This window comes from Carlito syrichta, unplaced genomic scaffold (assembly GCF_000164805.1).
Source record: "Carlito syrichta isolate Samal-C Ts95f unplaced genomic scaffold, Tarsius_syrichta-2.0.1 Scaffold308815, whole genome shotgun sequence".
Lineage (NCBI taxonomy): Eukaryota > Metazoa > Chordata > Mammalia > Primates > Tarsiidae > Carlito > Carlito syrichta.
The window spans coordinates 31,863-58,301 of NW_007252911.1; the positions used below are offsets into that span (position 1 = coordinate 31,863).

The window sequence follows — 26,439 nt, forward strand, 5'->3', positions numbered from 1 at the left end:
TACTTTCTAAATTAGCTATATTTTTCCAATCTATCTTCAGCGCAATTCTTTGTATTTTGTGCACAGCACTGGATTGTAGACCAGTCAACCCCCAATGGGCTTGACCTAACATTTTGGAGCCCCCCCACATTAAGATTAGTAACTTGTGGTCGGAGTATAATTAGTCGCAGAGGTCCTCAAACTTTTAAAACAGGGGGCTAGTTCACTGTCCCACAGACCGTTGGAGGGGCAGACTATAGTTTAAAAAAAAAAAGGAATTTTTTCGTAGTTTTTTTTTTTTTAACTATAGTCCCCCCCTCCAACGGTCTGAGGGACAGTGAACTGGCCCCCTGTTTTAAAAGTTTGAGGACCTCTGGAAGGGCATGGGGAAGTTGAGCCAGGGTCATATCAGGAGAAATTGAGCCAAGTTTCTTTTAGATTTGTTTAGGATGCCTATGATAGTGCCGTTTTGATTCTGTCCTTTCAGTACCCTGTGTAAAATATACAGGGTCTGACAAGCTCGCAGACTCATTCTAGAAAAAGTACTATGTACCTCATTGCTGAATATCACTATGGTCGCCTTTGAAGTACTCCCCTTGGGAAGCTATGCCCTGATGCCAGCTCCTAATCTACCCGTCGAAGCAATTTTGGAACTCTTTTTCTGGAATGGCCATCAGAACTGTTGTTGTTATTACCCTTAATGTTCTGAATGTCATTAAAATATCTTCCTTTCAATATTTCCTTTATCTTCAGGAACAGAAAAAAGTCAGGGGCCAGATCAGGTGAGTAAGAAGAGTGTTCCAATGTAGTTACTTGCTTACTGAATAAAAACTCCCTCACAGACAGTGCTGTGTGAGCTGGTGCATTATCATGATGCAAGAGATCCTTTGGGACCATTTTTGCACACACACACACTTTTCTCATTACAAGATTTTCAGTTAAGATTTTCCTGTTTCTTTATTGATGTTTATTTGGTTTTCTAGCCTCAGAGTCACCCAGTGATTTTAACATACAACTTGATGAATTTTTGTAATGTTTCTATCAATTCTGCTCATTACTGGCCATCCTGAACTTCTCTTCATCAGTGACACTTTCTCTCGCCTCAGAAAAACATTTAATCCATTTGTACACTGCCATTTTCTTCATGGCATTATCCCTCTAAACTTGAACTAACATGTCCCTGTCTTCCACTCTTGCCAAGTTTAATAACACACTTATTTCAAACTTTGACATTCTTGTGATGACAACTCTGATGGCCATTCCAGAAAAAGAGTTCCAGAATTGCTTTGACAGGTGGACTAGGCTATGGCATTGGTGTGTAGCTTCCCAAAGGCAAGTACTTTGAAGGTGACTGTGGTGATATTCAGCAATGAGGTATGCAGCATTTTTCCTAGGATGAGTTCATGAACTTAATTGTCAGACCTTGTAGACTAAGAAAAAATATCTACCTACACCTGCAGATTTAAGATAAGGAAGCTTGCCTGTCAAAACCTGGGCTTAGAGTATAGAGTTGGGGAAGTTTCTCTTGAGAATACATAGGAGTGAGCAGAAAAAGATTCAATAAATAGCATATTGGATCCTCTAAAACTTCAAATAATAAAACAACCAAATAAATACTATAAATGTCATATAATATTATTAAAAACAATATAAGAAATTTAAAAATGATAAATGGATAAGAAATTCCCAAAAATACTATGCAGATTTGAAAAACAACCAAATATAACCTCCAGAAGTGAAAAATATGGTCACTGAAATAATAATTTTTAAATGCAGTGGATATGAGAAATAGCAGCTAAAGAGAGATCAGTAAACTGAAGGATATATACGTGTTAGGAAATGACTCAGATTGTATCACTTGAGAGTTAAAGAGAGAAGTGTGAAAGAGAACAGTTTAAGATATAAGGGGCACAGTAGAGAAGTCCAGGATGAATCTAACAGGAGTGTCAAAAGATGAACACAGAATAAACAAAAGACAATATTCAAAGAGAATATGCATAAATAATTTTCATTTGTTGATGAAAAAGCCAAATTCTCTAAAATATTTAAAGAGGTTTATTCTGAGTCCTATATGAGTACTCAAGATTCAAGAGGTCCTGAGAACGTGTGCCTAAGGTGGTTGAATTACATTTGAGAAGTTACAGGCAAAAAACATAATACATGTGAAGTTTACAGTGGTTGGGCTCAGAAAACTGGGACATCTGGAAGGAGGGTTGCTTACAGGACATAGGTGGATTCAAAGATGATCTGATTGACAATTGGTAGAAAGAGTTAAGCCCTGCCTCAAGAATTTGAAATCAGTAAAAGAAATGCTTAAGATAAGGCAAATATATTTTTTCCTTCTGTGGGCTGTGTCCCCACTGTCTTGATGGTTTCTTTTGCTTTGCAGAAGCTTTTCACTTTGATGAGGTCCCACTTATCAATTTTATCTCTTATGGCATGGGCTTTTGATTGGGAATTGATTGCCTATTCCTATTTCTATAAGGGTGTCTCCTGCATTTTGTAAGATTCATAACATTTGAGGTTTTACATTTAGGTTTTCTATCCATTTGGAGTTGATTTTTGTGTATGGTGATAGGTAGGTGTTCTGTTTTATTCTTCTGCATGTGGTCAATTTGTTTCCCCAGCACCATTTACTGAATAGATTCTCCTCTCCCCAGTGGTTATTATGTGGAAAAAACATTTGCCAACTGCATATCTTATAAAGGCCTAAAACCCAGTATCTACAAGGAATCAAACATGCCAAAAAGGAAAAGAACAAATAGCCCCATTAAAAAGTGAACAAAAGACATGAATAGACAATTCTCAAAAGAAGACACGAGCTGCCAACAGACCCAAAAATACTCAGCCTCACTAATCATCAGAGCAAATCAAAACCACATTGAGATACCCCTAACTCCAGTAAGAATGGCCATTACTAATAAAACAAAAAACATGTTGGCAAGGATGCAGAGAAAAGGGGATGCTTCTACACTGCTGTTGGGACTGCAAACTAGTTCAACCTTTGTGGAAAACAGTGTGGCGATTCCTAAAAGAGCTCAAAATTGATCAAGCTTCCATATGATCAAGCAAGCCCCCTTCTGGGAATATACCTGGAGGAACTTAAATCACTCTACTGAAAAAGATACCTGCATATGCATGTTTATTGCAGCACTATTCAAGATAGCAAAAACATGGAACCAGCTGTGCTGCCCATCATAACCGGACTAGATAAAAAAATGTAGTACATATACATGATGGAATATTATACAGCCATAAAGAAGAACAAAATTATGGACTTTGTAGCAACTTGGATGGATTTAGAGTCTATCATACTCAGTGATCTATCACAGAAGCAACTAAGTACCACATATTCTCACTCATAAGGGCACTCTGAACATTTACCATAATACAATAAGGAAGGGATTGGCAGTCGTAGGACACTGCCAGCGGATAGAGGGGTGGCACATAACATCAATAAGGGTATCTAATCTCAAACCAGGTGAAGTGGGGACCAAAAGGAGGCCCAAACTTTACCTGTATTATGACCACTTGTATACCTAGATCTGAATATTGCCCCACTTCTTTAAAATAAAAAACTAAAAAAAGAAAGAATTCTCTAATACCATAAAAAAAAGATAAGGGAAGTTGTAGAAGCCAGGGTTCTCGTTATGCAGATGAAGACTAATTCGTAGGCTTCAGAGTGAAGAGGTGGTAAATGTCTTAAAAGGTGGCACTCTTCTTAAAAGGAGATTCTCTACAGATGCATGTTTTCCCAAGAGATGGTTTTGCTGAGTCACTTCAAAATAAGTAAAAGAAACATATTTTGGGATAAAATATTTTTTATTTGTGTTAGGCCCTGCTTTCTCTCATGTGATGGTGCACCAGAGTGAGATTGGAAATTGGTATCACAGTGCCACAGAATCCATTCTGTCAGTCTCATGATTTCTATTTTAATGTTAATGCTAGTCAATTGTACCTAAAACTCTACAAGGAATGGAGTATAACCAGGCAGAGGTGTATCTGAACTCCTGTCCAGTCAAGGCCTGGAATTTAGATTTCGGAGTTGATGGTCCAGAATGGAGAAAACTATACAAATAAGCAAATGTGTAATATTATGTCAAGTAGAGATAGGAACTATGAAGACAATAGAAGAATGTAATAGTCATATGAGAGAGAGTAGTATTTTTGGTTAGGATGTTTAGGAAAAGCTACCCTGAGGAAGTGCCATTAGAGAGTGCCTTAAATGGGGGAACGGGGAAGGGGAGGAAAAGAAAACACAAGTGAATCTTATAAAGGAGGGGAAAGGGGAGGGGTGTTCTATGGAAAGGCCCTAAGGTGGCAGTGAGATTGGCTTGCTTGACATACGGCGGTTGCTAAAGAGATGGTTGTGGCAAGAAAGATCAAGGATACTGATTCTTAGGTTTCTGGTCAGTGCAACTGGGTACGTAAAAACACCATTTAAAAGATGAAGACTGGAGAAGTAGGTTCTGGGCGTTGGAGAAATCGAGAGGTTTTTGTGGAATTAAGTTGGAGATGCAAATTGAGTACATGAATAGAAAGGTCAGGTAGGCCATTGAATATATAACTTGAATCTCATGGGACAGATTGGAACTAGAAGTAAATTTGGGAGTTTTTAAGTATGGATGGTATTTAAAGACAGACTGTAAAGACTAGATGAGATCACTTAGGGAGAAAATGTGGATAGAGAAGAGAAGTGAACTTTCCAGTGTTTAGAACCTCATGTGGAGAAGCAGGAAAATAGCAAAAGAAATTGAGAAGATTTGGTTATGAGACAGAAGACAATCTTAGAAAGTATAGTGAACTCAAAGGCAAGTGAAAGAAGTCTTTCAAGGTCAGAGTGATCTACCATGATAGGTTAAGTAAGTTGAGACCTGATAATTGGCTGTTGGATGTGCAAGATGGGAGTTGCCAAGGTCATTAAAAGTACAGTTTAAGGGCAAAAGCCTGACTGAAGCACCAGGCTTTGTACTGTTGTCCTTGTCTTCCTTTATAAAATTTGACCTAAGGTTTTCAAAGAAATAAAGGGCCAAATGAATTTTAATAGTTGATTTAAAACATCTATACTTGTTTAAAGATGACCACATCAACATGCACAAATCTTTTAAGAGAAAAAATTAAGAAATTACCAATAAATTAACATAATAAATGTCATAAAGAATACGGAAACAATTGAAATAGTGATGTATTACTGGTATTTACTGTATTACTGAAATAGTGATGTATTACTGATGTATTATTAAGGCTTCAAGCTAAGTATAGCTCTTTGATTATCTAGGGCAATGAGAAATTTAAATAGCACTTCAAAAAAATCTAAGGTAAGCCAGGCTCGGTGGCTCAGCCTGTAATCCCGTGCCTTTGGGAGGCTGAGGTGAGTGGATTGCCTGAGCCCGCGGGTTTGAGACCCGCCTGGGCAGCGAGACCTCATCTCTACAATAAATCAAAAAATCAGCTGGGTGTGGTAGCGCGCGCCTGTAATTCCGGCTACTTGGAAGGCTGAGGCGGAAGTATCGCCGGAGCCCAGCAGGTCGAGGCTGCGGTGGCTGGGAGCGGCCACTGCACTCCAGTCTGGGTGACAGAGTGAGACTCCAACTCAAAAAAAAAAAAAAAAAAATCTAAGGTAATACAAAAATTCTAGCTCAGCATTCTCCATCTGCCTTTCCAAAAAACCTTTTATTAGATACGAGATGTGCACTTAAAAGTAATGACACTGATCCTATGAGCTACATGGGACAATGACTTTCTATCATCCTAGTCATACCTTGTACAATAATCAAATGATTTTAATTGCATTATTTCTCTGAAGAAGATGTTAATAAGTAGTAAAGTAGGCTAAAGGTAGGTGGTTGGAGGGAGGGGGGAAATAGGGTAGAGTGTTGACCTCTGAATAAGCTTTAAAAGTATTTTAAACATTTTCCCTTCTCATATAGTGTCGTGAACAGTACATGGTCAGAGATAACCAGGTCCATGCACGCTGTGTCTTTCCACAGTGCAAAGCTTTTACTGATGTTATCTTAATCATAAAAACTGCAAGCTGCATGGAGTTCCCAAGGAGGCAATTCTCCTTAGTACTTTTCCTTTCACTTGGTGGTCAGAACCATGGGCACATGGGCTCAAGCCACTTCACAAGTTAGTCAAAATGGCATACCATACATAATAGTATTCTTAATCAAAATATAAATGTTATATATTAAACATTTCATAACCAAACAAAGTAATAACATCAAGAGAAAAGGGAGAGGAGAAAGGATTAATAAACCAGTCCAGAGGAAAGTGAGCAGGAAGAATTTTTCCAGGCTGACACAGGCAGCACACCAGGTTAGCATCTTGCAAGGAAGAGTCTTTGATGTGGGTAGAACCATCAGCTAGATATGTCTCTTTAGATGGCCATTTCATGCTGGTAAAGTCTTACTCTTTTTATGGCGACAAAGTGCTCTGGTGAAGAGCGATCAGGAGGAAATGTGCTTGGTTATGTCCTTATCTGGTTGGATGCAGTCTTTATTGATCAGACAAAATATCTGGTCCTTGATGGCATGATGCCTTTTAAAATGTAAGATGAAGTATTTTTCTAAGATGGAGTTACTTATGTCCAAGTTACTTTACATACATAGAATTAGCACATTTATTCTAACCCTATCAACTTCCTCCACTTTTACTTTTTTCTTTTTTTACTTTTAGCTTGTGATAATTTTAGATTCATATGTAGTTTTAAGAAATAATAACAATCTCTTGCACCCCTTAAAGAGTTTCCCCCAATAGTAACATCTTATACAACTACAGTACAATATCACAGCCAGGATATTGACATGGATAGATTCAGGATTTCCATCACAATAAGAATTCTTCATATTGCCTTTTTATAGACATAGCCACTTTTCTCCTGACTTCACCCTTTACTTATCCCTTGGCAACCACTAATCTGTTCTCCATTTTTATAATTTTTGTGGGTTAGTATGATTTGTAGCTGGACTCTAGTCCTTGTGTTGTTGATCACTAATTTTATTCTGTTGTTCACAGAGAACATAGGTTATGTGGTTTTAATCCTTTAAAATGTATTGAAACTTGTTTTATGGTCTTGCGTATGGTCTCTTCTGGAGAATGTTCCATGTGTGCTTGGGAAAAAAAAAGTGTGTTCTGAAGTTGTTGGATGGAGTGTTTTATAAATACCAGTTGGGTGTAGTTGGTGGATAATGTTGTTTAAGTCTTCTATATCCTTGCTGATTTTCTGCCTAGTCTTTTATCAATTATTAGGAATAGAATATTGATATCCACCAACTTATGTTGAATGGTCTGTTTTTTCAATTCTGTCAGTTTTGCTTCATGTATTTTAGGGGTCTGTTAATTGTATATATATTTATAATTGTTTTTATCTTCCATACATATTGGCCCTTTTTATCATTATACGATCTCTTTCTTAGTCTGGTAATATTTCATATCATAAAGTATATTTCAGCTAATTTTTCATCTCTTTTCATTTCTGTTTGTATGGTATCTCTTTTTTTATATCCTTTTACTTTCAGCTTCTATGTTTTTGCAACTAAGGTGTGTGTCTTTTGTAGACAACATATAGTTGGCTTTATTGTTTATCCAGCTTGACAATTGCTGTGTTTAGTCCATTTACATTTAATGTAATTATAATATGGTTGAATTTGTAGATAATCGTTTTGCTATTTATTGTCTATCTGTTTCATTTTTTTTTTGTTCTTCTGTTCCCCCATTGTATCTTTCTTTATGTGTTAAATAAATATTTTTAGGATACCATTTTAATTCCTTTTTATTCAAAAAATATTTTGAAGGTTTTTTTTAGTAGTTGCTCAAGAGATAATAGTATACATCTTAACCTCTTACAGTATGCTTTAGATTTCTACTAATTTAATTCTGCTAAAATAGTAAAACTTTGCTCTATCTTTATTACTTCTCATAGATCCAGCCAGATAGTGCTATAATTATTGCTTTATAGACCCTTATGTCTTTTAAATATGTTAAGAGAGAAATAAGGACATAGATTTATATAGTCTTTTATATATACCCATGTAGTTGTAATTCTGGTGCTCATTTCTTCTTGTGAATTTGAGTTACTATATGATGTCATTTATTTGCAGCTTGAAGGACTTTCTTGAGTATTTCTTGTAAAGCATATATGTTCTCTCTGTTGTTTAGGATGAAAAGTCACCTGCAAATTATGCTTTTTAAAAAAAAACTGTATATGATGGATCATTTTTTTTCTTACTGCTTTCAAGATTTCTCCTTTGTCTTTTTACAGTTTAACTATTATAGGTCCAAGAGTGATTCTGTTTATCCTAATTGGGATTCATTAAGTTTTTTTGATGTGTAGCTTAATGATTTTCATCAAATTAGGAAAAGTTTTTACTGTTATTACTTCGAATGTTTTTCCTCCTTTCACTTTTTCCTTCTTATATTCCTATTACATGTATTTTGGTTCATTTAATGTTGTCCCATAGGTCTCTGAGAGTCTTTTTATTCCCTTCAATCTTTTTCTTCTCTGTTCTTCACATTTGAAATTTTTACTGTCTGTCTTTAAATTCATAGATTCTTTCTCTGCTATTTTGAATCTGCTGTTGAAATCCTCTAGTGAATTTTTTATTTCACTGATTGTGGTTTTCAACCCTAGAATGTCCATTTGTTTCTTTAAAAAAATTTTAAACATATATATTTGTTTAGAATCTCTACTTGTTGAATGTTTCACAGTGGGCAGGTCTATATGTACCTACCCCTAAAGTTTGAGAAAATTGAGAAGCTAAAGGAAGAGGCTAGCATATACAGTTTCTTAGAAAGAGACATTTAATAGGGACAGAAGCCAAGTGGATCCCCACAGAAGCGACAGAAGAAGGTAGATTCCCTACACCATTATCTGGCAGATCCAGGGCTTATATACCATAGGGAAAAGGTATTTCAGAAGGAATGTGTAGGACAATTGAAGTATAATAGCACAAGTTTGTTTGACCTAAGGGCAGGATTTATAGTTAAGTGCTTGTTCTTATACAAGGAATAATAGATAAGCAAGAAATCTTAGAAGCCTTCCCAGAACTCAGATTCATCCAAAGTCAACATGGTAGATTAGCATCTATGGAGTTGTTTCAGATTCCACATTAAGTCATTGTTGTCATACTTTCCTTCAGTTCTTTAAGCATGATTCTCTTTAGTTCTTTAAACATATTTATAATAACTGCTTTAGTGTTTTTGCTAAATCCAATATCTGGGAACCCTTGACTGTTACTGTTGTCTGCTCTCTTTTTTCTTTCTTTAATATGAGTCATGTTTTCCCATTTCTTTGTATGCCATAATTTTTGTTGAAAATGTGACAATTTAAATTTTCTATTGGAGATGGATTCTGATTGCATTTCTTCCTGTACCTTCGTAGGTAGTTATTATGGATTTTTGTTTGCTTGTTTAATAGCTTGTTTAGAGTAAATCTGTGAAATCTGTATGTCCTGTGGCATGTGGAGCTAATATATCTGCTAAGTTTATTGTTGTTATTTTTAAGTCTGGCTTCCTAGGGGTCACCCCTTATGTCAACCAATGATTGCTCAGTGATGGGCTTAACTACACAGAGCCAGTAAGGCTTTTCCCTTCTACTGACATATCTGTGTATAGATTGGGTAATGTATTCAGTATTCTGACCACTTTTGAAAAAATGTGTCCATTTTAAAGCTTGTCCTACTTTTTATGTTCTCCCAAGATCTCTTGTTTCTGTAGTCAGGAGTGTGTGGATGCCTTGGGTCCTCTCTACTCTGTGCTACACAGGTATGTAGGCTCTGTTTGGTCAGGAATACATGAAGAATTTATCAAACCCATCTATGGCTGCTTCTCCTTCGAACTTTCTTTATGTCCCTTGCTAATCTGGGACTTAATGGGTGAAGGAGGATGGGCAATGTGAACAGGCTCAGGAAAGAATACCATAGACTTCCACTGTCCTTAGCCCAAGTTCAGTAGATTTTCATGAAGACAATGTCTAAGTTTATTGTATAGTTTTGGTCAGTTTTCAGTCATTGGAGATGATTGTTTTTGACAGCTTTTTCCTGTAATATATTTTCTTTTGCAGAGAAGATTACCAAACTCCTCTGCTTCTTTTTCGTGTGTTTTTGAAATCTTTATGAGGTTTTTCATATAAGGACATACAAAAAATATCGCATAGAAGCATATGATTTTAACTTCCATTTGAAAATTTATTTTCTAAGACACTGCAGTTATGATTAAACAGAAATGTAATTTTTTAAAGCATTCATTAGCATTTAATGAACTGCTCTTGTGTGGCTTCAAGCCACCAGATCACAGGCCCCATCCACACCCTTAATCTTCTCCTCAGCTCTTCTGCTGAAGAATTTGGCCTTTATGATGACAGGCTGCTTTGAGAGTATTCCCTTTCCCAGAACTTTGTAGTAGCCTGATCGCACCACATCAATAATGGAAGCAGCTCCAGTCTTGTTTTCAGCAGCATTCACCCTTGTCTGCTCACTGACCAAAATCCAAATTTATCAAGATTGACAATTGGGCAGAAGCTCTGGTTCCTCTTTAAATGGTAATATCTCATACCAACTTTACCAAAGTATCCTGGGTGATATTTGCTAAAATTGATCCTGTGGTGATGCAAGCCACCAGCATTACCACGTCTCCCGGGTGCTTTCGGTGCTTGCTGATGTGGCCGTGGCCATGGCTCACGTGGCCTCAAAGTTTCCGGGTCTTCCTCAGTCCGGATGGCTGTGTGGAAAAGGGGCTTAGTGGTAAGGCCTAAATAAGAATGGGCAGGGGCGATGCTTGCCAGCCTAGGATGGGTTCTCGGACACGTTCGGCCAAGTCAAGGTGATGTCCTGATGGCCCAGGGCGGCGTGGTCTCATCATGATGGCCCCACGCGGCTTACAGACCCGAACCCAGGCAGAGCATGCGGCTCCAGAATCCCCACCCTGGGCCCATGCTGACCACCGTGCTCTGCAGCCGGGAAGCCTTGGCCAAGGTCAGGGGTCAGCGGCTGGAGACAATGGGAGTGAAACTCAGGGCCTCTCTGGCAAGGAAGCTGAGGCAAGAAAAGAATCAATATAATATTTTTATTGTTGTAGATTTCAAGTTGCACTTATAAAGAGAGAAATGAGGAATACAGAAGACAGTTCACACATCTACCTGATACAGAGAAGCTGATAGCAGGTAAAAAAGACAAATTTGCAAAAAATAACTTTATTGCCTTATTATTAAAATAGAACATATGAGTGACAGTATATGTAAGAAAATTTAAGCCTTTGTGCTAGATAGAAAATACTTTTCCAGATAAGTAGCATCTTTATGATCTAGCAGTCTCACTATTGGATATATATCTAAAAGAAAGGAAGTCTCTTAGTATTTTGAAGAGACGTCTGTATTCCCATGTTTATTGCAGTGCTATTCACAATAGCCAAGATATAAAATCAACCTAAATGTCCATCAGTAGATGAATGGATAGAAAATATGGGACAGATACACAATGGAATACGATTAAGCCATTAAAAAGGAATGAAATCCTATAATTTACAACAACATAGCTAGAACTGGAGGACATTATGTTAAGAGAAATAAACCAGGCACAGAAATACAATTATTGCATGTTCTCATTCATTTGTGGGAGCTTTAAAAAAATTTTAACTCATGGAGATGGAGAGTAGAATAATTGTTATCAGAGACTGGGAAGGGTAGAGAGGATGGGGAACAAAGAGAAAATAGTTAATAGGTACAAAAATACAGTAGATAGTAGGAATAAAACCTAGTGTAGAGTAGCACAATAGGGTGACTATAGTTAACAATAATTTATTGTCTATTTCAAGATAACTAAAAGAGTAGAATTGGAATGTTCCTAACATAAATATATGATAAATGCTTGAGGTGATGGTTATTTCAATTCCTCTGATTTGATCATTACATGTTGTATGCTTATATCAAAATGTTACATATACCCCATAAATATGTACAACTATTCAGTATCTGTAGTAGATACAAATTAAAAATATAAGTAGCATCTTTTCATTCATAATTAGACAATGTAAAACCAAATTGAGATTTGGGGAGGTGTGATTTCCTACTTAGAATTAATGGTACTAACTAAGAAAATAGAACTAAAAAGAAATGATTCACAGTTTCTTCTGGTGCATATTTCATATGACTTTGGAGGGAAATTTTAAACTTGATGTTTCGTATATATTAACTTTCCCCAGAAAAAATCTACTCTTTAACTGATGTAAACATAAAGCAGTTTAATAAAGTGTTCTAGGGCTAAATCTTTATTCATGTAATAGTTTATTTTTTTTGAAGTAGGCTTTAAGAGAAAAAATTTAGTCATTTTTCTTACAAAGGTTTTATTTTTGATAAAAGCTTAACATAGATTCATGAAAATAAAAATATAGAACTAGGTTTTTGTTTTAGTATATATTTAACTTTAAACATTTATAGTAATTTCTCAGATTTTTGGTACTGTTGGGGAATGTTTAACTCAATATAACTGAACTCCTAGACAATTAAGCTTAATAAATATAATAATGAATTAAAACAATTTTTAAAAATTGTTTATTCAAAGTAATATATTCTTGTAGTAAAAATTTCAAATTTCCAACATAGGGACATGCAGTGAAAAGTGAGTGGTTCTTCCAACCAATAGTATGTTAAAATATACATAATATATTTTTGGAAAACTTCTGTTTATGCTTGGGAATATACATACAGAAAAGAACTTAAATAGGGAAAGACTATGATTATTGTTCTGCATCTTATTAGACCACTTTTTTATTTACACTACTTACAGATCCACTTCATTCTTTTAATATCTCCCTAGTATTACACTGGAAGATTATATCATAACTTATATAACAAATCTTCTGTGATGAACATTTTAACTGCTTCTTGTCCTTTACCATGACTGCTAATGTTACACTGAACCTTCTTGTACATTTGTTTTTGCACACATGTGTGCACATGTTGTAAGACAAATTCCATGAAGTTGAATTATGACACAAAAAGTAGTGTGCGTTTGAAAGTCTTACACTGTTGCTAAGTTACCCTCTAGACAGCTGTACCAATTTTTATTGTCATCAACAGTGAAAGTACTTGTTTAACTAGACCTCAGGAACTCTACTTTATCAAAGTGTGGAAGGTAGTAATGGTATTTAATCATTGTTTAAATATGCATTTCTCTAATTGTGAGGGAAGTTGAATGTCTATTTGTATGTCTGTAAACCATTTGTATTTCTTTTTCTGAGGAGTTTTCTCTTCACAAACTTCCAGTTTTTCTGGTGGTTATTTGTCCTGTTCTTAACTCGGAACAGCTTATTAGATGTTTAAAAAAATTAGGTATTTTTGCATGTGTTTTAAATGTTTCTTGCCAGTCTGCCACTTTAAATCAAATACTTTTCATAGAAACCTTGTAAAATGTATCATAGCTATCACTGCCTTCTTGAAAGAAATTAGTGATTACGTAGTGACACTTAATCATTGTGAAACATTAAAGCTACACAGAAAAGTTTAAGGGAAAAAAGTGAAAATCATTGGTGATCCTGCTACCTGTATATAATTTTAGTTAATATTTAATGGATATCTTTCTAGATGTTTTCCAGTGTGTATAATTGATTTCAAAAATTTACGTTTCTGTATTTTTTTCTCACTGTTACAATAAACCTCTGCAATGTGGAACATTTGGAAAATACAGATATTGAAAAGTAGAAAATTAAAACATTTAGAATTGTACCATCCAAAAATGAAATATCAATGACACACAAAACCATACAAATTAAAAAATGTAATTGGGATCATTCTGTACAAATGTTTTTGAGCTCTAGATTTAACTACTGTTTTCTGAAATAGAGTGTACTAAATTTAATTTTTCAGTTTATAAAACACTGTCATATAACCTACAATATTGTACTTTATAGATTAGTTCAGTAAATATTTATTGAGCACTCATTATGTGCAAGGCAGCATGCTATTTTTGAAGAACTCTCCTAGAGTCTGGTGAGAGAGTAGATATATAAACAAATCATTAAGACTCAGGGGTGACATTAGGAGTATTAACAAGGTACAGAAGCAGTACAGAGGAAGATATAACTTACCAACTTAGAAGAGGACAGTTATTTTAATTTTGAGCCTACTAAGTTTGAGATGCCCAGACAAGACATCCAATATGTATTTATAAAATATTATCTTGAAATAAAGATTTGGTATATATCATAGTAGCCTTCTAACTAATCTCTCTCTTAGTCAGTCTTGCATGGCTTCAGTCTATTCTCTGTCCTGTAGCTACAGTAGTTTTTCAAAAATGCAAATCTGATCAGATTGGAATGGCATTCCAGAGACCTTAGAATAATGATCAACTTGCTAACTTATAAAGCCTTTTATATATGTTATGTATCCTCTCTCACCTTATCTTTCATTAAGTTTCCTATAATATCTGGCCCTCCAAAAGTCTAAATTTTTTATACATGTTATTTCTTTTAACTTCTAGGCCTTTTAACTTCATTTTGCCTAGAGCTATTTTCTCTGCTCTGTACCTACCTATTTTTTATTTATAGTTTAAAACTTAAGTATCACTCATTTAGGGAAGCCTTTAACTATAAATTTGACTGTGTTCAGTTCAGGTCTGATACTAAGCTACTAGCAGTTGTAATTGTTAAATAATGGTCTGGTACATAGCCACAGTCTAAGCCTCCCAAGTGACTCAGTATCTTGGCTGTCCTGACCTCTCTTTTAAGATTTCCTAGATCTTCCCATGATCCGGCAACTAAAAAGTTTATATTTGACATAGAAAAGCCGTATAGAACTCTGATTCAGCACCATGATCAGTTCCCACTGTTGTGTTAAATGACACCTCTGGGTAGATATTCCTGCTTAGTGTTTAAATTATTGCCTTGTATTTTTTTAAAAATTTGTTCTGTCCTCTATTATCTATTTACTGAACCATTATCTTTAGTTTTTGCTTTTGTAACCCTGATACCTAGGACAGTATTGCACTTACAGTAGGTAATAATGAAGTCATAGCTGATGGAGAGATGAATGAATGATTGAATAAATGAATATCTGTGTCATTTAAAATCAGGAGAATAGATTACCTCAACAATGAATAACATACAGAGTTAAAAGAACAGTAAAAATAGAATCATAGCAATAGTAGCAAAAGAATAAACTAGTCAAAGATTCAGAAGGATAGGTCAAAGAGTGTGTGTGAATATCCAAAAGAAAGGAGGATCATAGTATTCAAGGGTACAGAGAATTGTAAGAATCTAGAGATGATAAAGTGGGAAATACAGTTGAACTAAATGAAAATGAAAAAATATAACTTGTGGGATATAGCTAAAGTGGTACATAGAAGAAAATTTATAACATTAAAGGAATATATTAGGAAACAAAAAGGAGTAAAATTGTAATTTAAATTTATATCTCATAAAGCTACAGATAAAGGAAATTAAAACTAGAGCAAACATAAGGAAATAATTGATAAAGATTAGAGAATAATTCAATGAAATTTAAAACAGAAAAAATAGAGGAAAAAAAGAAACCAATGCTGATTCTTTGAAAAGATAGTAAAGCTGATAAACCTAGATCCCAGATGATCAAGAAAAGAAGACATAGATTACCAATATTAGGAATGAAGGAAGGGTCACCACTACTGATCCCAGGGACATTAAAAGGATAATAAGGTAATAAGGAAATACTATGAATATCTCCATGCCTATACATTCAATGACTTAGATAAAATGAACCAATTCCTTGAAAGACACAAACTACCAAAACTTGCATAAGAAACAGATAGCCTGAGATAGCCCTATGCCTATTAAATAAATTAAATTTGTAGTTAAAAACTTTCCAAAAAGAAAACTGGGCTTAGATAGCTTCAGTGGTGAATTCTACCAAACATTTGAGAAAGAAATAGTACATCTCTTCTGAACTATAAGAGGGGTCATATTTCATCTTATTTTATGAGACCAGTATTACTATAATACCCAAACTAGACAAAAACATTACCAAAAAAGAAAACTACAGACTAATATCTCTCATTAACATAGTCAAGAAAAGCCTATTGTGTATATATATTAGCAAATCAAATTCAGCAATATATAAAAAGCATAATGGATTATGACCTGGTTCACTGTAGGAATGCAAGGTTGGTTCAATACTCAAAAAAATCAATCAATGTAATTTACCATATTAACAGACTAAATATGAAAAACCTTAAATCATTTCAATAGATGCAGAGAAAGTATTTGGCAAAATTTGACATCCATTCATAATAAAAACTTTCAGCAAGCTAAAACTTTCAGCAAGCTAGGAATAGAAGCAGACGTCTTCTATGAAAAAGCTATAGTTAACATCATACTTTATGATAAGTGAGTGAATGTATTCATAGTTTATAAAATTAGGAACAAGGTAAAGATGTCTCTCTTACCACTCATACTCAACATTGTACTGGAATTTTTTAAATGCAATAAATGAAATGAGGCTAGAAAAGGAAATAAAAGGTATACCAAATGGAAAGATAAAAAGATAACTTTCTTTGTTTTTGTTTTTTTTGAGTTGGAGTCTCACTCTGTTGTCCAGACTGGAGTGCAGTGGCTGCTCCTGACCACTGCAGCCTCGACCTGTTGGACTCCGGCGATCCTTCCGCCTTAGCCTTTCAAGTAGCCAGAATTACAGGCATGCGCTACCACGCCTGGCTAATTTTTTGATTTATTGTAGAGATGAGGTCTCACTGCCCAGGCGGGTCTCGAACCCACAGGCTCAGGCAATCCACTCACCTCAACCTCCCAAAGGCGCAGGATTACAGGCTGAGCCACTGAGCCCGGCTCAACTTTCTTGTGAGAAGACATGATTTTTGGCTGGGCATGGTGGCTAACGCCTGTAATTCCAACACTTGGGAGTTTGAAGTGGGAGAATTGCTTGAAGTCAAGAGCTCTAGACCAGCCTGGGCAGCATAGTGAAAACTCATCTCTACAAAAGACATAAATAGATAAATAAATAAGACATGATTACTCATGTAGAAAATCTCAATCTATGAAAAATCTTCTAGAATTAATGTATGGGTTTAGCAAGGTCACAGGATTGAAGGTTCATATAAAAGAGAATAAACAATGAAAAGAAAAAGTGAACATTTTGAATTTGAATTTAAAAATACCATTTGCATCAGGCATTCCCCCAAATAAAGTGCTCTGTATACATCTAACAAATGTGCAGGCTCTGAATGCTGAAAATTGTAAAACACTGATAAAAGAAGTAAAAGAAGACCTAAATAAATGTTTATGAATTGGAAGACTCAATATTGTTAAGATTCAACTCTCTCCAAACAAAATCTCAGCACGCTTTTTCACAGATATTGACAACCTGATTTAAAAATTTATATTGAAAAATAAAATAATTAGAATAGCCAAATAAATTCTGAAAAAGAGCAAACCTGAAAGACACATACTACTTGATTTCAAGACTTATTATAAAGCCATAATAATCAAGGTAGTGTGGAATTTGCAAAAAGATAGGTCTTTAGCGCGATGGAACAGAAAAAGAAGCTCATATAAATTTATACAAATATGGTAAATGATTTTTGACAGAGGTGCAAAGGCAATTCAGTGGAGAAAGAATAGTCTTTTCAACAAATGATGCTGAAACAATTAGATATCCATATGCCAAAGAAATGAATCTTGGTGTATACCTCATACTTTTTCCAGTAATTAAATCAAAATGGATCATAAACCTAAATGTAAAACATTTATAAAGCTTCTGGAAAGCTAAATGTAAAACATCTATAAAGCTTCTGGAAGATGAACATCTGTGTTTTTCTAGAGAAAATCTGTGACCTGGCCGGGCTTGGTGGCTCAGCTTGTAATCCCAGTACTTTGGGAGGCCGAGGCAAGTGGATTGCCTGAGCTAGCGGGTTTGCTACCAGCTTGGGCAACTTGGGCGAGACCTTGTCTATAATAAATAAAGAAAAAAATTAGCCGGGCATGGTAGCGTGTGTCTGTAGTTCCAGCTACTTAGGAGGCTGAGGCAGAAGGATTGCTGGAGCCCAGTAGGTCGAAGCTGGGGTGGCCGTGAATGTGCCACTGCACTCTAGTCTGGACGACAGAGTAAGACTCCAACACAAAAAAAAGAAAAAAAAAATCTCTGTGGTCTTGGGTTTGGCAGTGAATTTTTAGATATAACACAAAAGCATGATCTAGAAAAGAAAACAGATAAAAATTAATTTTTTCCTATGCAAAAGTTACAGTTAAGAGAATAAAAATACAAGCCACATACTGGGAGAAAAGATTAGATAATCACATATCTGATTTAAAAATTTTTATCTAGAATATAATTATTCTTAAAAGTCAATAATAAAAACACAAATAACCCAACAAAAAAGGCAGATATTTTACCAAATAATAAATATGAATAGTAAATAAACATAAGAAAAATTACTTAGCATCAGTTATCATAGGGAGATGCACATTAAAAGCACAATTAAATAAGCTACATACCTACTAGAATTGTAAAAAATTAAAAAACAAACAAAAACCTGACAATTCTAAATTGTAGTGAGAATACAAAGCAACAGGAACTCTCGCCCGTTAGTGGTGGGAATACAAAATGATACAGCCACTTTGGATGGCATTGATGTTATTCAGGAGGTGAATAAATAAACAAATTGGTACATTTATATAATGGAATACTTTGGATGGCATTGATGTTATTCAGCAGGTGAATAAATAAGCAAATTGGTACATTTATATAATGGAATACTTACTATTCAGCAATAAAAAGGATTGATACATACACAGCAACATGGACAAATCTTAAATGCATCTTTATGAATGAAAAAAGAAAAAAGTCAAAATCTACATATATACGATTCAGTTTATATGGCATCCTGGAAAACATAAAATTATAGGGATAGAAAATAGCTATGATTGCTGTGGTGTGTCAGGGATAATGGCTGCACAGGAAAACATTTAGGGTGATGGACTGGTTCTTTATGTTACTTTAGTAGTAGTTACACAGCTCTGTATATTTCTCAAATCTTTATAGAGGGAACTTTGTTGTTTAAAAAATTTAAAATTAACTAGTATATTAGATATGAGACTGGAATGCTGACTGTATTAAGTGAAACTGTTACAAATGAGTGACATAACTGCACTGAAGGATGGATTAGTATATTTACATTTATTCTCTAGCTTTGTCTGCTGAGAGGGCCTTAAAACAGTAATAATCCCAGCAAGAACCCAGATCTTGGTCTTTTTTGTTTGCTTGTTTGTTTTTGTTTTTTTGAGTTGGAGTGTCACTATGTGGCCCAGACTGGAGTGCAGTGGCTGCTCCTGGCCACCGCAGCCTCGACCTGCTGGGCTCCGGCGATCCTTCCACCTCAGCCTTCCGAGTAGCCGGAATTACAGGCATGTGCTACCACGCCCGGCTGATTTGTAATTATTGTAGAGATGAGGTCTCGCCAAGTTGCCCAGGAGGGTCTCGAACCCATGGGCTCAGGTAATCCACTCACCTCAGCCTCCCAAAGCACGGGATTACAGGTTGAGCCACGGAGCCCAGCCAGATCTTGGTCTTTAAATACCATTCTCCAAAAAAAGGAACCAGAACTACTCGAAGAACTGTGCCAGGCTAGGGCTGGAGCAGTGAAAATACAAGATGAGTGAGCTTGGAGCATCTTATAGTGTTAGAAAGTAAGGAAGTGCTAAAAAAAAAAACAGCTAGAGCCAACTTGAAAGAGTTCCCAGTGGCCAAAATGTGAATATCTTGAGAGAAAAAAACAAACAAAAAACTGGATTATAACCTGAAGAACAAAATATCCATGAGTCCATACTAATGTAAATAAATGCTCGGATAATTACATCAGTGAGGAGAGGGCAGAAGAATTCCAAGCATCCCAGGTCATTTATATGCATGTTAAAGTTTGTGAAGCTCTGAGCTAGAAAATTAAGTACATACTGAATGAAAGCCTTACTAGATTTTTATACTTCGTACAAATAATAGTGAGGAAGGTCTCTAAAATATTTTAATCAATTTATGCATATTGATAAGATTGATTTTCACCAACGTGACCTCCTGTCTAGCATCCAGTATCCTGATGAACAGGCTGCTTACTTCACCCATGAAAACCTTTTTCGTACATGTATATGTGAATTAACCAAACATTTGAACAGTGATAAATATAGTTGAAGGGCATATAGTAGCTTCTGATGGAGTGTAGTCCTTGTAATTAATTTGTTAGTTGCTATAATTAGGGCAACTAACGATTCCTAGAATATTTCTAAAAGTTTACTTTAGTGCCAGTATATATGTCTACTTTTTTTTACTCCTAATATTCATTTGCACCTTTCTTTTTCTTGTGTAATCTTGACTAAATAAATATTAAAATTAAATATTTGACCCAGCAATTCTACTTCTAGAAATATATGGTATTCTGGGGATTCATTAGTTATACCACACTTCTGGCCTACCATGAATATAGGCAGAATGAGGCTCTTAGTGGGGAGAGAAAGTCTTTGGGTAAAATGATTGAAATATGCTGGTGGTTGGAAATTGGGCTGTAATGTACTGAAATGTATTAGGAGGAGCATAATATCTATTACTTAAAGAATCTATAATCCGTAAAGAAATTTTATTAGTCAAAAGTCTACCCAACAAAAAGCCCTATGCCCAGATATTTTTACAGATAGTTTTATTCAACTTTCAAGGTATAGATAGTCCCTAATTAGGCAATAGGGAAAGAGTAGTCTTTCTAATTTGTTTTTGGAGTTAAAAAAAAAACTGAGATGAGTTGGGACTGAATTGTAGTGGGGGGGCCTGGGAGTGGAAAAATGGGAGAGTAGGTGTGAAAACATGTTTACTGAGAGAATATGAATGATATAGTCTTAGAGTTGTCCTTTTCTTTTTTTTAAAATTTTTTTATTATAAAGATGTGGGGTACAATTCAGGGTTAGGTATACAAACGTTGATTATGCAGGCACCCTTAGGGTTGTCCTTTTATTCGATGAAGGACTTAATTGGTTAAACAGTTGAGATGGATTACCACTGTATACCTATACCTCTGTTTACCCTATCTGTCTGGGAAGGTAGGAAGAAGGCATGTTAACTAACAGATCTTCAGTTTGTGCAGAGAGGAGACAGATTGGGATTTCCACCCAGAACCTAAAATGCCAAAATGAGACCTTGTCTCTGGGACATCATTTACGCTAGGAGCTGTAGCCTTTCCTAAGCATACGGCTTATATTTTTCTTACATTAGAGCTTGGGGGTAAAAACTAGCACTGTGTTAGAGGCGGTGGTGAATGTGACCTTCATTAGTCAGACCTGCCATCTGTCCCTATTCTAGCAAACCCTCTTTGTACCAGCTGATTCTAAGCGTGCAGATGTCAGGAAGAATGGCTTTATCTCTGCTTCACCTTCTCCTGTGCATTTTTTGAGCTGAGGCTTTCTCTACAATCTGTCTATTGGTATATACTCTCTGACTTTGAAAACCTTATCCCAACTTTCAACCTGCTAATGTACCCATTCTTATGTCCACCCCTTACCACTGTTATGAATTCAATATCTTATACATCTTCCCTGTCATCTCAAAAGAATTGGGATTTTTTCAGAAGGAGGAAATAAATACATGTCTAGTATTCCTCCCAAGTTGGACTAGACTATCTATGTGCTGATTTTTTCTAAAATAACAGTATTTACACTTGTAAATTTGTGTATCCCTTTGAAAGTGTTCAGCTTGGGGGCCTGTATACTTTTTTCAGTGATGTCAGTGCTCAAAACATTTCTATTTTCTTCATCTAACTCTGATTAGCTGAGTAACAAGGTAGATGTACAAGCTGGAAAATGTTGTATTGGAGAAATTTAATTAAGTACAAAATCTCCTACCAACTTAGAAAACCTTTCTGCAAAAGTAGAAGAAACAAAAGCACTTTATTATTGATTAACATGAAACCAGAATGTGATGTGCATCACAGGCAATCCGCAGAAGATATTGCAAAGGCAGAAAGAAAACTCACTGCTATATAGCCAAGCAGATTTAGCCCATTACGTGACATGCTTTAAAGAATGATAAGTAGTCTTCAAGTAAGACGATTTGGCATCACCATTTGTCACACATCGTTCGCCCTAAATTTACCTGGTAATTGGGGTAACTGTCAGTGTTATCTAATGGTCTTAATCCAAAGAAAAACGAACTCCTGTCTTTATGACAAGAAGTAGTTTTGGAGCTGGCACCCACTGAGGTTAGGCTCCTACCTTCTTGCAGAAACTAGGAGATTGAGGTGCTATCTCCCTTGATGTTTACATTGCAAAAAGATTGCTCCCAGATCCTTGAGAAAACATTCCTGGGTTTTAAAACTGGCAAAGGTCTATGTAGATTTTTAAGAGATTCACATCTTCAAAGGAGCAGAGAAAAGATTTATAAGTTTTCTAAAGAAAGGGCTCTAAGAGGAGGGAGGAGGTGGTGTCTACCGTTTTACAGCAGGAAAAATTAATTTTTTAAAATTTGCTTTTATTCTTACAGTTGTTTCAGGTAGAAAGCAAATAATAAATTAAAAAAATGTAAAGTATTAAAATGTGAGAATGGTTATCTTTTGTCATTTAATTGCTATACTGAAAGGAATCCTAAAAAATTGTTTCAAAGAGTGTTTTGTTTGTTTGTTTTTGACAATACCAGAATTACTGGGCTCCCAAAGATGATTGCTGTTAGAAAGGAATACTTTTGGATATATATTTCCTGATATGATTGTTTAAAAAAATACATTCTCTTAACTCATTGTTACTTTCCTATGGGTAGATATGATAAGTTGTTCAGTAAAACTAAATAGTAAATTTTGTTTCTGTAAATATGTGTGTACCACTTGTTGCATGCAAGCTTACTCTGGAAGTGTATGGTACTGATTCACTCCACCTGAATTCCATAGCACTTTGTACTACTTCCCTTGTTATGTTGCAATTACTAAATACATCTTTTGGTATTGGGGCCCCTCAATTGTGTCAAAATTGTTCATATAATAGCTTGTAAATTGATTTTAATGCATGCATGAAAGTGAACTAAGTTTCTTGGTTAACATCTTTAATTTTACTCTATTAATAGTAACCAATTATAAAGCTAAAAATCCATAAAACTATTTTTGATAAACATTATTTTCTTATTCCATTCTAAATTAATCAGATTGTTAATATGACTCAGATCAGGTAGAATATTACATCCTGAAATGCTGATTATTAACTGTGGTACATGCTTTATCAGTAGGAAAATTGGAAGCAAAAATAGAGTGAAATACTTTTGCTTGAAAAAAAGTTTTGTTTCTTACATAGGACATATTGCCAGAAAGCTGTTTTAAAAAATCAATTTTATTAAGGTATAAATTTATTATGATAAAACATACCCACTTTAGGAAAACCACCAAAAAATTCTGCCAATTTATATCAAGTAGTTTTCAGGTAAAATAATCCAGGTAATTACTATATATCTTTGACTATAGTTAATGTAAAATAACAGTGGTTCTCAAAGTGTGGTCCATAGACTAGTAACACTGGCATCACCTTGTTAGACATGCAGGCTCAGCCTCAGTCCAGATCTATTTAATCAGATATTCTGGAGGAAAGGCTTAGAAAACTTTGTTTTAATAAGTCTGCCAGGTAGTTCTGATTTGCAGTTTGAGGAGCATTGAATTGAAAAATGTTTCAGTGGTTTAAAAATTTCAGGACACCTGAAGATGACCTTTAACCTAATCTCTGTTTTAAAGATGCATACTAGGTAATGAGTAACTTAATCTGCTTAATTATTTACAAGGAATTTGTGTTTGGTGGCATCTCAGTTTTGTTTTGCCGAAGGAAGCATTATGAATGACTGAAATTCCTTTGCTCATATTTTAGTATTTGCATTTAACATGACTAAGTTTAAACATCTTCTATGCGACATTTACCTAAAATTGCTCATTATAGTCTTTTAAAATTTAGCAGTTAAGCTAAATCTCCTCATAGCAATTCTTTATATCTTGTATTATTGATAATTTAGCAATACAGTTTACATTAGCCACAGAGCCAGAACTCAGTCTTAGAGGCATGGTATTAACTTGGTTTGGTAGGTAGACTCTTCATTTTGCTGGATATCAGTGATGAGATAAAGAGGATCAACTCTGAAACTGACTTAAAATGTCTACAACTTTCTGAGTCATCTTTGATCTGTCCTTTATCCTTGTCCAACATCTAATCAGTCACAAATTCCCCATCAGTACTACCTCCTGAATACTCTGAATAGAACTGTTCTGTCTCTTATTGTCACCTTCTGAGAAGGTCTGAATCACCTCAGCATTTCCATAGACTTTCAACTAATGTATCAGAATCCACTCTCGCAGTGTGTGAATTAAGTTGTCCTTAATAATACACTTCTGATCATGCCTCTTCCCCTTAAAGCTCATCAGTGGCTTCTCATGAAATCCACAGCCTACCATAGCCTGTGAGACCTTACATAATCTAGCTTCTCCAGCCCAGAGATCTATCTTTTTATAATTCCTCAAATATGCTGTATATCTTTCTACCAAAGGACCTTTGCATGGGCTGCTTTCTCATGATTCTGCCAGATCTTTGTTGATCTTTATATCTTAGTTTAAAGACCACTTTTTCGGGGGAATCTTTCCTGATATACTCTCTTTCTGCCCTGTCCCCCATAGCTACATAGCCCTTACTATATGTTCTCATGACTTACTTTACATTTTGGTAATATCATACTTATTTTTGTATTTATTTGTTTATTTTCTACCTTCCCTCTACATTGTGTTCCATGAGAGCAAGAGTCATTTCTGCTAACCCTAGTGTACAGCAAAATATCTGTCTTATGATGTCCAAAGTATATGAATGAATGAATGAATAAATAAAAAGTGATGACTTTTCATGTGTTTAAATAGTATAAGGTTTATTAAGTTGCCAGATTTTTGTGAATAAGCTGTTTCTTATTTTTGTGTATACAGATTATGCTTGTGCTCTTCAGAGGGACATTTTGCTTCAGGGACGACTATACCTTTCAGAAAACTGGCTATGTTTCTATAGCAACATTTTCAGATGGGAAACTACAGTAAGACTTTTGTATTTGATTTGTTGATACAAATAATTGCATGGATAGAAATATATATATAGTTCCTCCGAAAGCAATGTACTTTAGATTATTCCAAAGTTAATTTTTATATATTTGTGTATCTATACTTCTGTATGAGTAAATGCATTTACATGTTGTATATACTGTGTAATATATTTTTAACTTAATACGTTTAGCTCCATTTGTACTTATTTAATAGAGTTAGAAAAAGAGATTTCAGGTTGAAAAAAGCTTGAACATATGTCTATAGGATTCCAAAACCATGTCTTATGTGACAGACTGTCTGGGTTTTGTGTGTTATTGTGGAACATGAACACCCACATGCCTTTTCACACTTTGTCCTAATGTTAGATACAGGAGTTGGGGGCGGGGGGCAGAATACCAAAGGGAAGAATGTCTGACTGCTTACCCTGTTTTTCTCAGAGAATGCAATCACATGCGTATTAACACATTCAGGTTTTTCAACAGAATATTCTGGATCAGATTGATATGATACTTGGTATTTTGTGTGGTATATATTTCTGAAAAAAATTTTTTAAATTCTTTTGTGTGTTTAGATTTCTATTGCTTTAAAGAATATAACCTTCATGACCAAGGAGAAAACTGCTCGACTTATCCCAAATGCTATCCAGATCATCACAGAGGGTGAAAAGGTGAAAAACTTTTCTGCCTTTGCTATATTACATAATAATCTAAAAATTCAGATCATTAATGTTGGGAATATAGGCAGTTCTTGGAGTTAGGAGTGTCTGCTAGAGATACATTTTCCTTAATAGGAGATTTCTGTATATATAAATAGTTATTAGTGATTAACTTTGACTGCTATTTTTATACTTTACAGTTTGAAGAGAACTTTTACCCATGTTTTTCATTTCTTCATTGTAAGAGGTAGGTGGGGTAAACATTAGCAACATGTTCTTATTATTTCTAAATACCCTGATAATTCCATGATTGTTGTTTAGTCAATAATAACTGCCTAATAGCAACTAATAGGAACAAATATTCCTGGTGAACAGAGATTTGGGTAGCATACAAATAAATACATAATCATTATAATCCTTTTAAAAATAACAGTTATCTTTAACTGCCATCATTTTTATTATTTCCTACAATATCTGCCATTTTTTAGTGGGGCCGTTTGAGGAATCTTTCTATAGCCACCTGGAAAATTGATTAGGGCCCCGTGTGTAACATTAGAAGCATAATGCTGAGAAAGAAAAAGAAGGAAAGAAGGAATGAAAAGACAGAAATGAAAGAAAGAAAGCAAAAAAGGAAAGAGAAGGAAAGAAGTGGAGGGAGGGAGGGATGGAGAGAGAAACAGAAATAGTACTGTGATGTTAAATATTTGTAATTATAGTTTTTGCTCTTATAAAGTTTCCTTTAAATGCACT

At 35.0% G+C, this 26,439-nt stretch overlaps 1 protein-coding gene and 1 pseudogene across 2 annotated transcripts in view; one reads left to right on the plus strand and one right to left on the minus strand.

Annotated features, from left to right (window-relative positions):
• GRAMD1C (GRAM domain containing 1C) overlaps nucleotides 1-26,439 on the plus strand; it is a 109,138-nt gene that overhangs the window by 22,399 nt on the left and 60,300 nt on the right. For both annotated transcript variants that reach the window (XM_008065854.2, XM_008065855.2), the window contains exons 3-5: nucleotides 11,056-11,140; nucleotides 24,924-25,027; nucleotides 25,606-25,701. In XM_008065854.2, coding sequence (XP_008064045.1) covers nucleotides 11,056-11,140; nucleotides 24,924-25,027; nucleotides 25,606-25,701 — 285 coding nt within the window. The remainder of the gene's footprint in view (nucleotides 1-11,055; nucleotides 11,141-24,923; nucleotides 25,028-25,605; nucleotides 25,702-26,439) is intronic.
• LOC110596348 lies at nucleotides 10,257-10,839 on the minus strand (annotated as a pseudogene).